At 57.7% G+C, this 15,413-nt stretch overlaps 1 protein-coding gene across 1 annotated transcript; it reads right to left on the bottom strand.

Annotated features, from left to right (window-relative positions):
- Nucleotides 1–6,768: 6,768 nt before the first annotated feature.
- Nucleotides 6,769–13,462, bottom strand: LOC103016662 (olfactory receptor 226-like). Its single transcript, XM_028164222.2, is given in 7 exon segments — nucleotides 6,769–7,043; nucleotides 7,046–7,516; nucleotides 7,519–7,717; nucleotides 10,632–10,737; nucleotides 11,670–11,837; nucleotides 12,121–12,262; nucleotides 13,453–13,462. Coding segments are annotated over 7 exon segments (1,371 nt in total).
- Nucleotides 13,463–15,413: the final 1,951 nt, after the last annotated feature.

Here is a 15,413-nt window from a genome sequence, read left to right as displayed (position 1 = left end):
TGGATGAACCTGGAAGACATTATGCTCCGTGAAATAAGCCAGGCACAGAAGGACAAATACTGCATGACTCCACGTATATGAGGCATCAACAGGAGTCAAACTCATAGAAACAGAGCAGGATGGAGGTTGCCAGGCGCTGGGGGGAGGGGAAAGGGGAGTTGTGTTTCAATGGGTATAAAGTTTCTGTCATGCAAGGTAAGTTCTGGAGCTCTCCTGAACACATTGTGCTTATAGCTAACAATAGTGTGTTTGCACCTAAATTTTGAAGAATGAGACAGTGGTGTGGTGATGGGGCCGGGGGTGGCCTTGTGTTCCCGTGCTGCACAATTCCTGGGAGTGGGTAGGAACCTTCCCCTCCCCCCAGAGCATGGTCTTTATTGTCCAGCTAGTTGACAAGTGTTTAATGAGGCCTGGCTCTGTCCTAGGTGAACCATACTAGGTGTAAATACAGCAGTAGGAGACACAGTCCCTGTCTATTTGAGTCATATACTCCAAGTACTTCTCAGGAATTACTCCATGGTCAGAAATAAAGTCTGGACTTAGTTGCCTGTATTGCAAGGAACGTTCTTTAAAGTCGACATTTTAAGGAAAAGCATTACACCCTGCACTTATATGGTATGAAATTTCTTCCTGGTAACATCAGCTTCATCATTATCAATAAACAAGGTTTACTTTTGTTAAAATTCACCTTACATTCCCCTCCTCTGTAATTTGAATAAAGATTTAAAAAAAATTAATTAATTACTTTTTGGCTGCATTGGGTCTTCATTGCTGCATGTGGGCTTTCTCTAGTTGCAGTGAGTGGGGGCTACTCTTCATTGCAGTGCACAGGCTTCTCATTGCATTGGCTTCTCTTGTTGTAGAGCACGGGCTCTAGGTGCATGGGCTCAGTAGTTGTGGCATGTGGGCCCTAGAGCACAGGCTCAGTAGTTGTGGCGCACGGGCTTTGTTGCTCCATGGCAATGTGGGATCTTCCTGGACCAGGGCTCAAACCCGTGTCCCCTGCATTGGCAGGTGGATTCTTAACCACTGTGCCACCAGGGAAGTCCCATAAATATTTTTTGAAAAGGGAATTTTATGAGGTTAAGCAGTGGAAGGAAGGGCTTAGGTATAAATTTGGCCAACAGCTGTCTGGGCAAAGGAGCTTTAGGGTGTTGAGTGAACCCAGCTCATCTCCAGGCCATTTTTGCTAATATTTTGAGGACAACAGAAAGCACCTGAGAGTGGATGGGAACCAGTAAACATGCAAAGGTGAGGGGCTGTCCCTCCTGTAACCACAGTACGTCATGTAAGACACTGTCCGAGCTTGACCCTGCTGGTCCTGAAGAAGCAAGCTGCCATTGTGAGAAGGCCTGTGGGAAGGCCCCAGGGCAGGGGACTGTGGTGGCCTCTCGGAACCGAGAGCAGCCAGAAAGAAAATGGGACCTCAGTCCCACAGCTGCAGGGAGACAAATTCTGCCTGAGTGTCCGGCCCTGGTCAAGCCTCAGATGAGAACTCAGCCCACCTGACTGCAGCTTGGGGGCCCTGAGCAGGACCCAGCTCAGCTGTACCTAGGCCAGTGGCCCACAGAGACCATGAGATAACAAATGTGTGTTGTTTTGAGCCACTAAGTTTGTGGTGATTTGTTGCTCAGCGTAGAAAACAAACATAGGTGGTGAAGGAAAGAATGGTGGGCTCTAAGATTGAAAATATTTTTAGAATCAGCAGTTACCTGAAAGGTGTTCATGTGTCTGCTTTAGCAGGTCTTCGCTGAGAGTAACCTGAGACCAACAGCACCTCTCCAGGTCCACACAGGTGCTCTTGATCAGGACCAGGGGAGAAGCACAGCAGCCAGAGCTGGCGGGGCAGAAGAGAGCCCCCTCAGGAATCTCAGGAATCTCCTTTAAGGTCTGTGCCAGTCGATCCTGAGTGTCTGTTCAAGTGGCAAATCCCCGTATCATCAATTTTATTGATACTCTCAAAGAACCAGCTTTTGGTTTCATTGATTTTCTCTCTTTTTTTCCTGTGTTCTAGTTCACTGATTTCTGCTCTGATCTTTATTATTTCCTTTATTCTGCTTATTTTTGTGCTTAGTTTATTATTATATTTCTAGTTTCTTAATATGGAAGCTGATATCATTGATTTAAGGTCTTTCTTCTTTTCCAACATAGGTGTTTGATGCTTTGAATTTCCCTCTAGGTACTGCTTTAGGAGAATCCCACAATTTTTGATATGTTGTGTTTTTATATTCATTAAAAACATTTTCTTATTTCTCTTGATTTCTTATTTAACTAACAGGTTATTTAGAAGTGTACTGTTTCCAAGTATTTGGAGATTTCCCAGATATCTTATTCTTTTATTGGTTTCTATTTTAATTCTATTATGATCAGAAACATACATTGTATTACTTTCAATTCTTTTAAATTTGAGACTTGTTTTACGGCCTAGAATAAGGGTCTATCTCGGTAAGTGTTCCATGTGCACTTGAAAAGCATGTATTCTTCTGTGTCTTGTGGAGTGTCCTCTAAGTGTCAATTAGGTCAAGTTGATGGCTGTTCAGTCTACTGTGTCCTCCCACTTCTACTTGTTTCACCTCCTTGGGTTTTGTTTTTTCGAGTTTTTCCTAAGTCCGATGCTGGCTGTTGCTCACCATCTTTCATTTCTTCACGTGCCTTCTTATCTTTGATTTTGTGCTGAAGATGATATTTGAAGCAATATTTGAAGGAATGATTGGCATTACTCTGATGTTATCGTCCTCCAGGAGGGATTTTTGTTGGTTTTTACTTCTTCCAGACACATGGTGGTGCTGGTTGTTTAGAATCCTGTGACTCCAAGTTCAAAGTCTGCACTTTCATGCTCTGAGGACTCTCGACTTGTGGTTGTCCTGGGCCCCAGGGAGCTGGGTCTTGTCTGAGTCACCCTCATTCCCAGGGTGCAGCCCCTCCCCAGGCAGGCTGTGGGTTTGCAGGGTCACCGTGTTGGTGGGGTCTGTAGGGCCTCAGCTGGCCCGAGGGCCGAGTCTGAGCTCCCCGCACTAGACACAAGTTGTCTTTGTTCCTCAGCCTGGCAATTTCTCACTGACTCTTGTCCCTTTGCTGCTTTTAAGATTAGAACGTGGTTCACTCCCCTTATCTGGTTGTCCTCCAGGAAAAGGTTAATCTGAAGTGCTCAGTTCTCCAGCCTGGGTCTGGAGCTCCCCATGGTTTCCTCTGCGTCTCTGGTACTCTTGCTTAGATATCAGATCTCCGGGCCAATTCCCTGATCTTAAAACGTGTTTGGTATCCATTTTGCATGTCAATTCTTGGCTTGATTTTCTGAACGATTTCTTCAATTCACTTCCGGTGCTTACTGAAATTTTATTTCTGCCATCATATTTCCAGTTTGCAAGAGTTTTCTCTCTCTCTCTCTGTCTCTCTCTGTCTCTCTCCTGTTTTTTAAAGTCTCTCTTGTTTCAACAACGCAACCCATGCTTTCTCATGTCCGAGGATATTCACAAAATTCTCTCCCTTCGAGCTCTGCGTCCTCTGACTTCCAGTGTTTCCTTAGTTTCGCTCCGTCTTGCCTGCTAGAGGCTCTCATCAGATGTCTGGTGACCCTCAGCTCTCAGCCTGCACTGGAGAGGCCCAAAATGCTGACTATACCTAGGAAGGGTCACTGGGCTGGGGCACCCCACTGTCAGTGTCCTTGGTTCCGGGCATTCGTGGGAAGTTTCCTCAGAGAAGTTCCATCCAAGCTCCCGTCTGGAGGGACCAGGGTGCGGGACTGCGGTCTCGCCATCAGATATCTGGGTGTGCCCTCCCTGGGCCTCTGTCTCTGGAGTTCTGGGGGGTCAGGCGGGGTTTGGCTGCCTTCTGTAACCTCCCACTTTCAGCCCCATGTGAACCTGGAGCCGGTGGACACCTTACTCCCTGGCCTCGCCGTTTGCGTCTTCACTTCCGTCCCCTGCTCTGCCCAGCCCTCCCCATTTGTCCGGTTTCTGAAATCTTGCTGTTGTCCCCTCTGTCGTTACCCTTGCTGGGGGGGGTCCGTTTATCATCATCCTGGGGGGATTTAAGGTGGGAACATGTTGTGCTCAATCCACTCTTTACCTGGAGGCTGGTCTTCACTGGGGGTGGGGGGAGGAGGAAGGAAGACAGAGGAGACCTGGGGGGCGGGGGGGGCGTGGTCACTGGGGCAGCAGGAGTGAGGGTGGGCGTCGCGGGCAGGCTTTAGCCCAGGGAAGCTCGGCCTCCTCACGGCTGGTGGGGCATCCTGCCTGGCGGGGCGGGCACTGGGCACGTCCCCGGTGCTGCAGGCCTGGGCACCCTGACTTCTGGCCACTGCTCCAGGCACACAAGGCCTCCGCCTTCTCTGGTGCAGCGGCCCTGTCTTCACGGTGCGGAAGGAAAGGAGTAGCCACTGGAAATACACATGTTTTCCAAAGCCCGAGAACACAGGAAAATGGGGCGTCAGATGAGGCAGAAGGTGCGGGCCGTGCTGGCTCAGCTGAGGAGGGGCTGCCTGGACGGCACACTTCCTGCCTCCGCCCCCGCCAGGAGCTGCTGGGGGGCATGGAACAAATGACCACAGTGGCTGAACAGACTTGCTTGTGGAGAGTCCTGGAAGCTGGGGTGGTTTGGGAGGGTCTCTGTGCATGTCCTGCTTGGACACAATCTGGTGAGAGGGGTCGGGGCAGAGGGCCCTGCCCTCAGCCCCCTGGGGAGGGGCTGGGGCCCGACGGGAGCAGACAGGGAGAGATGGGCTGCGGCGCGGGGGACCCAAGCTGGGAGGGCTGGATCACAGGGTCATGAGGACGATTTGGGAATCTATCCTGTGGATAATAAGGGTTTGATGAGGATGGTGAACGGGTGGGGGAGGGGCGGGAACCGATGGTGGTCCCAGCAGGGGTCCCCCATGGGGGGGTGCAGAGGGGACAGACTCACAGCCCTGCAGGCCCAGTGGTGTGGAAGGAGCAGAGGAGGATGCCAGGGGCTGGGCCAAGGGGTGGAGGGTTGGCTCCCACCGGCTGGAGGAGGAGGTCCTCCCTGTTTGGTGGGGGAGGGGGACCAGCGGCTGTGGGGGGCAGAGTGAGGGCCGTCGGGGGGCAGCTGTGGGTCTGGAGCCCAGAGCAGGGTCCTCTGGGAGGTGCTGGGACGGGCGTTTAGCGTGAGAATGGTCCTGGGCAGAGTCCAGGGCCCCCGGGTGTGGCCTGGAGAGGAGGGGCCGACACAGAGGAGGCCCAGGAGGCCCAGTCCTTACAGCTCTGCAGAGTCTGGTAGGGAGACCCCCACCATGTCCCGGGGCTCAGAACTGCGAGAGCTTCGTGGCCTCAACTAGAGCGGTGAGGGCTGAGACCAGCACCCGGGAGGTGTCTTCCTTCCCAGCTGAGGCCGGCCAGCCTGTTTCCTGCAGCCCATTCCTGCCCTAAACCGGGGTCCCTGCTGCCCACTCTGTCCTCCCTTCTCGTCAGCGTGGCCGCCTTTCTCATCAGAAGGAGCGCCAGGAGGCCACCCCCCCCCCACACGCACTCCCCCAGCACCCCTTTCCTCCCCTCACCCCCAAACCAGTTTGGCCCCAGACTCTGCTCCCCCACTCTGGTGTCTGACTGTCTCAAATCCAATGGAAGCTCTCCAGGCCTCGTTTTGCCTGGTTCTCTCTTGCTCCAGGTCCTTCGCACTTTCTCCGAGGGCATCTGGCCTCTTCCCTTCGGGCTCTGCGTCCTACCCTCACTCATGGTCCTGACTTTGGTTGCCCACTATATACTGGTGATTCCGAGGGCTTTATTCTGGCGCTTTCTCTCTGGAGCCCCAGATCCAGGCACTGCACTGCCTGTGGGACATGTCCAGACCTGAGCTCAGCCTGGCACGGGGGTCTGCCCACCCCGCTGCCTGCAGTCACTGGCACTGCCGTTGTCCTGTAGGGCCCTCCTCTCTCGCTGGCACCGACTCCACCCTCATCCCTCCAGGCATCCATGCCCCGCCGGCTCGCTCTGGGCAGGCCCTGTGACCCCAGCGCCTTGGAGACCCTGCTGCGTGGCAGGCCCTGGTCAAGCTGCACCTGCTGCTCCAGGTGTGTCCGCCAGGTGTGAGCTCCCTGACCCAGCTGGTCTTGGCAGCACCTGGCAGCAGCCGGCAAGGGGCTGGCATGCAATACTCGCTTTATTAATTAAATGACAAATCAGTGACCCAGTATTTTCACTCTGCTCTTTAAAATGATCTCTTTACAGAAGTTTGATTTGGAAGTACACCCATTTTGAAAGAGGGACGTGCCCATAATTTCTGACATGAGTCATCTCTCGTGGGACATCTGTTCCATCGTGGTGGCTGCCATGGCAGCTGAGCGGCTGGACGCGCGGAGCCTGGAGCTGATGCAGCGATGGGGCCGTCAGCACCAGGTCTCCCAGCGAGAGGTCCCTCGCATAAGCTCTGCCCACAGTCGTGGCCGAAGGGGCAAAGCGTGGGCTTGGCCTTCCACCCACAGGGCTGGGGCTCTGTTCCCCCTCCCCCTTCCCTGTGGATGGTGGAGAGACCTTCCCTCCCAGACAGACTCTCCGGCCGCCCAGCACCCGCTCCTGGTGCAATGGACAGTCCTGTCTGGCTTGGACGGCGCTGCCCTCACTCACTCCTCGCACCTAAGCCCCACGTGACATGGTTCTCGCCCTCCGTAATGCCCTGGTCGGGGGTCATTGGTCAGCACAGGGCCCGTCAGCTGCTGAGCTGGCTGCGTGAATGCTGAGTGAGGGGGACAAATGAGAGGGGCCCTGAGGGCGGGTTAGGTGGTGGGTCCTGGGGGCAGGTGGGGAGCGCATCCTAAGACGATGTGCCCAGGGCCTGGGCCGCCCTCTGCACCACCGTGTGCAGGGCCTCCTTGACCTCCCGGTTCCGCAGGCAGCAGATGATGGGGTTGAGCAGAGGCGTGAGCACTGTGTAGACCACGGGCACCAGCTTGTGGAGGTCGAAGGAGTAGATGGCGCGAGGCTGGGCGTAGATGAAAAGGGAGGCCGAGTAGAAGATGACCACCACAGCCAGGTGCGAGGCACAGGTGGAGAAGGCCTCGTGCCGGCCGGCGGTGGACGGGGTACGCTGATGATTGTGGTGTAGGAGGAGACGGTGAGCGGCAGCGGCCCCAGCGGGATGAGCAGTGCCAGGAGGAAGTCCACGAGCTCCGCCAGGGACATGTCGGAGCACGCCAGGCTCAGCAGGGGGGACACGTCACAGAAGAAGTGGTTCATGACGTTGGGGCCGCAGTAGCCCAGGCGCGAGATGAAGAAGACCTTCCCCGTGGAGGTGGTGAAGCCCGAGAGCCAGGGGCCAGCGGCCAGGAGGCTGCAGAGGCCGGGGCTCACGATGGCTGGGTAGCGCCGCAGGCTGCAGATGGCCACGTGGCGGTCGTAGGCCATGACGCCTAGGAGTGCGCACCCTGAGCAGGCCAGTGCCAGGAAGAAGTACAGCTGCACCATGCAGCCCGCGAAGGAGATGCGGCGGAACTCGGGCGCCGCCAGGCTGAGCGGCATCTTGGGCACCGTGACGGAGATGTACCACACCTCCAGGAAGGATAGTTGCTGAGGAAGCCGCACACGGGCTTGTGCAGTGCGGGGCTGGCGTGGATCACGGCGACGGCGAGCAGGCTCTCGGTGACGGGCAGCAGGTAGGCCAGCAGGGGCACCACCAGCAGGCACACGTGCAGGCCCAGGGAGCCCGGGAGACCCACCGGGATGAACTCAGTCACCTCCGAGTGGTTGGCCCCTGCAGACGTGACCTGGGGGCAGAGGTGGCGGGTTAGGCGCTGCGCCTCCCTCGAGGTTGTGTCAGCCGAGCCCCCCACGAGGAGGGGACCTGACCCTCGTCTGCGTCCCCCAGTGCTGCCCAGGGCCTGGCCCATGACACCACGAGTTTCCCACCGGGTGCTGGGTGGGAGCTGGGCAGACGTGGGCCCTGTCTGCTCTGGGGCGGCCAGCCCAGCCTGGTCGCAGATGGTAGACGAATGCTGTGTGTTGTGGGGAAGGCTAGCAGGGCACCAGGAGGACACCTGAGAGGCCCGACCTGGCAACCTGCAAACAGGCTTCATGGGGACTGGTGGGGGCCCATGGCCCAGGTCACCGAGGTCAGGGACAGTGGGCACGTGAGCTGGGGCAGAGTGGGAGGAGCCAGGCCTGGAGCCGGGCTCCTGCTGTCTTCCCAGGTAAGTGGCAGGTCCCCACCACCCTGTACACGCGATGGCAGCCCTGCTAAGTGTACCCCAGGGTTACCCGCGGCACTCAGCAGGCTCCCGAGGAGTCAGCAGGACCCAGGAATCCAAGTCCCCCCACCCTGGGTCCCCTCGCAGCCCTGGATGAGCTAACTGTGACCCCAGAAGCTGAGTCCCCTCCACGGCCCTCAGGATCCAGCCCTCAGCTGCCCGGCCCCATGCCAGCTCCCGCCCAGTTCTGTCTGAGCCTCGTCCTGCGGCCATGGCTCTGCAGGGAGGTTCTGCAGGCGGGGCCTCCCTGTGCGGATCTCAGCCCCCACTCCAAGTGATAGTCAAGGGGCTGTGAGGGGCCAGGGCTGGCGGTGGCTTCTCCCCTGTTACAAAATTGTCTTCACAGGCTTGAAAGGACCAGATCCTAAAGACAGAAGTCAGCTCCCCCCCCCCCCACTCCTCGCTGGGCAGCCGGGTCTCTTCCCTCCTGTTGGTGCCCTACCCACTGACCCACTTCAGCCTGTCCCTCCGTCCCAAGAACGGGCCCTTCAGACATCCTAGTGAGCTTCTAGGTCTCCAAAACCCATTTAAAAGTCAGTCCAGGGGGGCTTCCCTGGTGGCGCAGTGGTTGGGAGTCTGCCTGCTGATGCGGGGGACGCGGGTTCGAGCCCTGGTCTGGGAGGATCCCACATGCCGCGGAGCGGCTGGGCCCGTGAGCCACAATTGCTGAGCCTGCGCGTCTGGAGCCTGTGCCCCGCGACGGGAGGGGCCGCGATAGAGAGAGGCCCGCGCACCGCGATGAAGAGCGGTCCCCGCACCGCGATGAAGAGTGGCCCCCGCTTGCCGCAACTGGAGAAAGCCCTCGCACGAACCGAAGACCCAACGCAGCCAAAAATAAATAAATAAATAAATAAATAAATAAATAAGAAAATCCTTTAAAAAAAAAAAAAAAAAAGTCAGTCCAGGGACTTCCCTGGTGGTCCAGTGGTTAGGACTCCGTGCTTCCACTGGGTCGCGGGTTCGATCCCTGGTTGGGGAACTAAGATCCCATGTGCCACGTGGCGCGGTCAAAAAAAAAGTCAGTCCACTCATTTATAGTGTGGCTGGGGTTTTAACTTTTTGTCTGCACTGTACGGGACTCAGAACGGGGCCCTGAGTGGGTCCACACACTTGACGTTGAAGTAACACCCAGTCGAGACCCAGCTGCCCAGCGAGGAGTGGGAGGGGGTGCTGACTTCTGTCTTTAGGATCTGGTCCTTTCAAGCCTGTGAGGACAATTTCTTGTAACAGGGGAGAAGCCGCCGCCAGCCCTGGCCCCCTGCTAGAACAGGCTGGATCACGTGTGCAGGATGTATCTGGAGAAGAGAAACCCCGGCCGCGTATCTCTGCCCTTGTTTCGTGTCTGCTCCAGGCGGCAAGAACCCCCCGTTTTCATCCTGCAAAGACTTTAGGAGGTAGCAGGGCCCCGAGCTCCAGGGTGTGGGCTCTGGGACGGGCAGTTTGGGTTCAAACCCTGCCCTCCCCCGGCCACCTGAGCCTTGGACAGGACAGCTGCCCTCCCCGTGCCTCTGGTCTCTCAGCTGTCCCGCGGGGTCATGGCAGGACCCTGGCTGAGCTCACCTGCTACAGACCCTGAGGTGCCTGGTGGCCACAGGGGCGGCGGTGACTCCAGGCAGAAGAGGGAGCCTGGTCAGACCTCGGTGGCATGGTGTTGGCCCCCGGTGTGGCCAGGGCCTGGACAAAACTACCCCGGGCCCCTCTCTCTCCACTCTCCCACTATGGCGCCTGACAACCATGTCTGCTCTGATCTGCCGCTGACCGGCTGTGGGACTTGGAACAAAGATCTGTACTCACCCAGCCCCTGTTTCTCAGTCTGAAAGATGGAGCAGAAGGGCCACTTCTTTGATGGGGTGGGAGGCGGGCCTGAGTTCTCATCACACAGACACATGGGGACAAACCACAAGGTCCCCGTCCTGCACCACGATGTACCAGTCAACACACGTGCTCCCCAAACCTGACACGAGCGCAAGAGCCACACACCGTCCCCCAGACTTAGATTCACTCACAGGTGCCTGCACCCTCCGTGCCCAGCCCACAGGCCCCCGAGCAGAGCAGGCATTCACGTGGATACCACACCCCCAGGCAGACGAAGACACAGAGACGGCGGTGCCCGTGCCCCAGAGAGACACTCAGACGTCCCCGTACACACGCCACCTGCACAGAAACACATGGACAAACACGGCTCTGACACAAGGGTAAACCCCATACCACAGACACGCTGCCCTTCACACGGGCGCCAGTCAAGACACACACCCGGCTACCGACAGCCCTGGCTGGCTCGCTGCCCATTGTTGCGGGAATGGGCGCACACAGGCACGTGCTCGGACACGGGAACACAGGCACACACACCCTCAGCTCCACCTGTGCTAAGACTGACGCAGTCTCAAGCGGCAGAGCTGGGTTCAAGTCCCAGCCCTGCCCACACTCTGCTCACCTGGCATGGGGCGCCCGACAGTTCTCTGGGGCAGGGGCCTGGCAGACGCGGCTCCGTACCTGGTCCTGAGCGCTCAGAGGGACTCAGGTTCTGCAGGCGTGTTCGGCTGGGCCAGGGCAGGCAGAGGCTGACCAGGGGCTCCTGCAGCGTGTGTCCTGCTGACAGCTGAGCCCAGCTCTGGACGCCGGGCCTGCGGACCTCCCCACCCCAGGACTGTCGTGTTCCCTGCGACCCTCCACGTGCATCCCTCCCAGGACAGAGCTCTGAGGATGCAAAAGGGATGAGGCTGGCTGCAGAGAAGCCCCTTCACGATAAAGAGGCCCGTCGGGGGGAGACGGCAGTCGATGCCCCAGAGGGAAGCAGGTGCCTCCTCCGAGCCCCTGTCTCACAGGAGCAGCAGTCGTGTCTCCTGGGGGAAAGCACAAGGGACCACAGTCTCCTCTGCGTGGGGAGGGCGGCCGAGGGCCGGGCAGCCTGGGAGCCCACACCACCCACCTCCCAGGCCGCGAGTGTGTTTCCAAAGGACAGCCAAGTCTTAAATGGGAGGCTGACCTCGGTCCTCAGTCACTTTCTTCTCACATGAGAAGAGCCCACAGGAGGGAGAGGCAGGCGGAGGAGGCCAGGGCCAGGCTCCTCCCACCTCCTGTCCCAGGGGCCAGTGCACAAGACACCCACCCGGCCGCAGCTCCTGCCGGGAGGCCCAGGCCTCCGCCCAAGGGCCCTCCTGTCCTGTGATTGGCTCTGTCAGCCAAAGTGGCCGGAATCAGAGCCCAGAGGGCAACCTGCCCTCCCCCGCTGTCCTTGTGGGACCAGAGCCGGTGTGACGGAGGTAGGATGTGGGTGCAGGTGGGCACCCTCGCCATCCAGAGGCCGCTCAGTGCAGCAGAGGGGGCTCGGGTAGAAACCACTGCCCACCCCGGGCCCGAGCTGGGGGCGCAGGAGCGGCCTGGGCCGTGCCCCAGACCCTGCTGTCCTGGGTGGGCTCCACACTGCCCGCTCAGAGTGGCTGGGGCTCCCGCCGGCCGCATGGTCACCTACCTCCCTGATCTCCGGCGGTCCACTGTGAGGGTCACACGAGGTGGACGGAGAAACCCTTTAGTGAGGCACGAAGGGGTGCCGGCCCTAGGACCCTCTACCCAGGAGCCCGCAAGGGGCCTCGGCCGCTTCCTGGCACGTGGGGCGCAGACCTCGCCATCAGTCTCTGTGCTGAATCAGAGAAGGGGTCCCACAGGCTGCAGGGGGCAGCTGACCGGCCCCTTAAAGGTGGGCGAGGGCCCTGCTGCCGCCCCAGCCCGGGTCCCTGCCCCAGTGGAGCTCAGAGCTCTGGGACTGCCCCGCTGGGCCCGGGTGGGGGTAGCTTGGCTGTGTGTCCCTCTGCCCCAAAGTCATTTTACAGAAGTCCTTTACTCATCCATCATTCAGCGGCGTTTGCTGGGTCTTTACTGGTCTCGGCCTGGGCTCTCAACTTCAGACGCAGCAGCGAACAGACCAGTTCCTGCCGCGTGGAGCTCGGGTGTCGGAGGAGGAGGATGGCGGGCTGGTGAGCAGGCCCTCCTGGGGCGTACGGATGGTGACATGTGCAGGGCAGGGCAGGGCTGTGGCTCGTGCCGACTCCTGAGGGCCCAGGGGCGCTGGAGACAGCAGGGCAGGGAGTGCCAGGCAGAGGGAATGGCGACTGCAAAGGCCTCAGGGTGCTGGGGGAGTGCGGCTCAGAGTGGGGGCAGCGTGGGCTACGTGCTGGGGACGGGCCTGGGGCAGAGCCATGGCCGAGCTCAGAGGTGGGCGCCCCTCAGTGGTCAGTACGCATAGCCTGCTGGTGTCCTTGGCGCTTGGCTTTCTCAGGGAGAAGTGCAGGGCTCTGCCCAGAGGAGGGGCCAGATGCATCTTTGTTTTAAAGGAACGAAGTGCCGAGGGTCTTGTCTGGGGCTGCGGTTGCAGGTTGTAGAGTGCACTCTCGTGTGACTGTGGTGGGTCAGTCACATCCATCACAGGATGGATTCTGGGGCAGAGCCCGTGGGCTTGGCTGATGGATTGGACGTAAGTGTGGAGGAGCCAGGGGTCCCAGGCTCTGGGAGAAGTGGGATTGAGGGGTTCGGAGGAAGTCAGAAGTAAGTTGCTTATTTGGAGATGAAAGGACAGTCAGGTGGAGATGTGGACGTGTGAGACTGGAGTCCAGAGCTGGGCTGGGGGTGGAGGTGAGCCTTCAGGGGTCCGTCTGGGCACGATGACATTTCCTTATGAGGTTGAGAAGAGGCCCAAGGCCTGGGGCCTCCCACGGCCGAGGGTGTGGGATGGGAAAGGAGCCTGGAGCGGGCGGGGGGTGGGGGGGTGGAGGAGGAGGAGTGAGCCACGGCGAGGCTGGTGAGACTGGTCTTCTTTAGCTGTTGTGATGTCCTTAACCTCGCCTGCTTCACCGTGTTCTGAGGATGCTGGAGCTAATCTATTCAGGATGTAATTTTAAGTGACTGAGAACGTGGCCAGCCCTGATGACCGCGGGAGGACACTGAGACGTGGTGGTGGTGTGGGCGGTGTGTCCACTCTCACTCTCTTCCTGCTGGGCCTGGGCGCAGGGGCGCAGCTGTGGGGTCCGGTGCAGGGCCGCCCACCCTGCAGGCTTCTGTCTGCAGCACCGTGGCCTCAGCCTCCCCCGGCTCTGCCTGTGGCAGAGAGGCCGCTAGAACCTTCCAGGGGGTGTGGCTGCGGCCCCATGTGAGCCTCCCTGGCCGCCCGCCCGTGCCACCAGTCCGCTCAGGCTTGCTCTCCTAGGGCAGGTCTCCCCACCGCTGCGCCTTCCCGGGGCCTGGCACCACCGCGCACCCACCGAGACTCATGGGTCGGATGTCTCTCCCAGAGGCCTGTTCGGCACGGGCTGTCTCAGGCTGCAGAACTGCTGGGACTTCTCGCTTGTTTGTTGACAACTTTGGTGCACAGTTGGAGATTTTCTTTTTGGGAGCCCAGGCATCCGTGGACAGCCCTCTCAGCTCACGGCCGCTGGTTCAACCTCCACTTCCCAGGGCCCTGTACCCCACGCCTCGTCAGCCCCTCCACACTGACACCCCAACTTCCCATGGCCCACAGCTTCCGCTCTTGGCCTGCCTGTTTCTTGGGTCACTCCCACAGCACCCTTGGTCCCACCGCAGTGAGCGCCGCGCCCCCCCTCCAGGGTTGGCACTCACCCACCCCCTGCAGAGCCCCCATCTCTGGCTCTGCAGCATGAGCTGCCTTCCCGGAAGGCTTCCTAAACTCTGCCCCCAACCCCTTCTCGGAAAACAAGCCACAGGCGGGGCCGGACTTCCTGCTTCCCCCAGAGACCTTATCTTTATCCAGTACTTCCTGCCGACGCCACGGGGCTGGCCTCCCCCAGGGCGCGCTGAGCTCTCCACTCCAGCCCCACACCTCAAGGGCCCTCGTCCAGCTCGGCTCCTGGGTCTTCATCTCCTTTCCCTCCAGCATCAGCATGGAAATTCCCACCTCTGCCCCTTGGTAACCAGCACCCTCACTTCCTCACCCCACCAGGGCCAGCTGGGCACAGAGGCCTGCCACTGGCCCCTGGAGTTGCCTGGTGGTGTCTGCGGGGAGGAAGGAATCTACTCCTAGACCCTGCTCTCTGCTTCCACCCCACGCTGCCCAGCTGGCCGTTGTAGGAGACCCCCAACCACCACGGACAGCTCATCCAAAAGGGGCTGCTGAGGGCTGCTTGTAGTTGACTTGGATGACTCTTCCCACTCATTGGATTTCCATGTAAATTTTAGAATGATTTTGTCGTCTAGTCCCCCTCCTGCAATAGTTTAATTCGGGAAAATTTTACTTCTTTGCAAGACTGAGTCTTCTGTGAACTTGGTGCCTTTCCTTCCTTCCTTAAACTTTCCTTCAGTGTCACTTAGTTTTCTCATAAAGCCTCCACCTCTTTCATTAGAGTAATTCCTAGATATTTAATATTTTTGTTGCTTTTATAAAGTGTATCTATTTAAAAGAATTCATTTTCTGTTTATTCTCACATATAGAAAAACAAGTGACTTGTTTATTGACAAGTTATCCAGTTATCTTGATAAACTTCCTTCTGATAAACTTTCTTCTGAGTTCTGCTAACCTATCTGTAGATTCTTCTGGATTTTCACATTCCCAGTGGCCTTGTCTGTGGGAATGACAGTTTCCAACACTTACGATTTTCTTCCTAACTTACTGCGCTGGCTAAGACCTCCAGGGCAAAGTCAGGCAGAAACGGTCAGGGTCGCCTGTTTTTGATCTCAGAAAGTAGGACGCTGGCTGCGAGCTGTGTTCTGGCGACACTTCTTATCAGAGTAAGGAAATTCCCTCCTACTTCTAGTTTACAACGTCTTACCTTATTTATTTATTATCAAATGGATATTGAACGTTATATACTTTTTTTGCATCTCTGAAGATGACAGTGTGATTTTTCTCTCTTAGTATTTCAATGTGGGAGTTTACAGTGATTTTCTAACGTTAAACCAACTTTGCGCTCCTGGAGAAAAGCCAGCTTGGACATAATTAGTATGTTTTGCACACATTGCTGATTCTGTTGGTTCTGGGCCTGGGGTTTCCTCTGTGGGAGGCTTTTCCTTCTTTAAACACAGCATTCTTGAGGTGTAATTGGCACACTGTAAATAGCACACATATAAAGCGTACAGTTTGGTCGGTTTTGACGTATGTGCACACCCCGGAAACCCGCACCACGACCAAGAGAACATGCATTTCCACCAGCCCAGAGCTTCCTCCTCTCCAGGCAATACTGACCTGTTTTCTGTCCCTGTCAGTCAGTTT

Source organism: Balaenoptera acutorostrata, chromosome 16 (assembly GCF_949987535.1).
Source record: "Balaenoptera acutorostrata chromosome 16, mBalAcu1.1, whole genome shotgun sequence".
Lineage (NCBI taxonomy): Eukaryota > Metazoa > Chordata > Mammalia > Artiodactyla > Balaenopteridae > Balaenoptera > Balaenoptera acutorostrata.
This window is presented reverse-complemented; position numbering and strand designations above follow the sequence as displayed.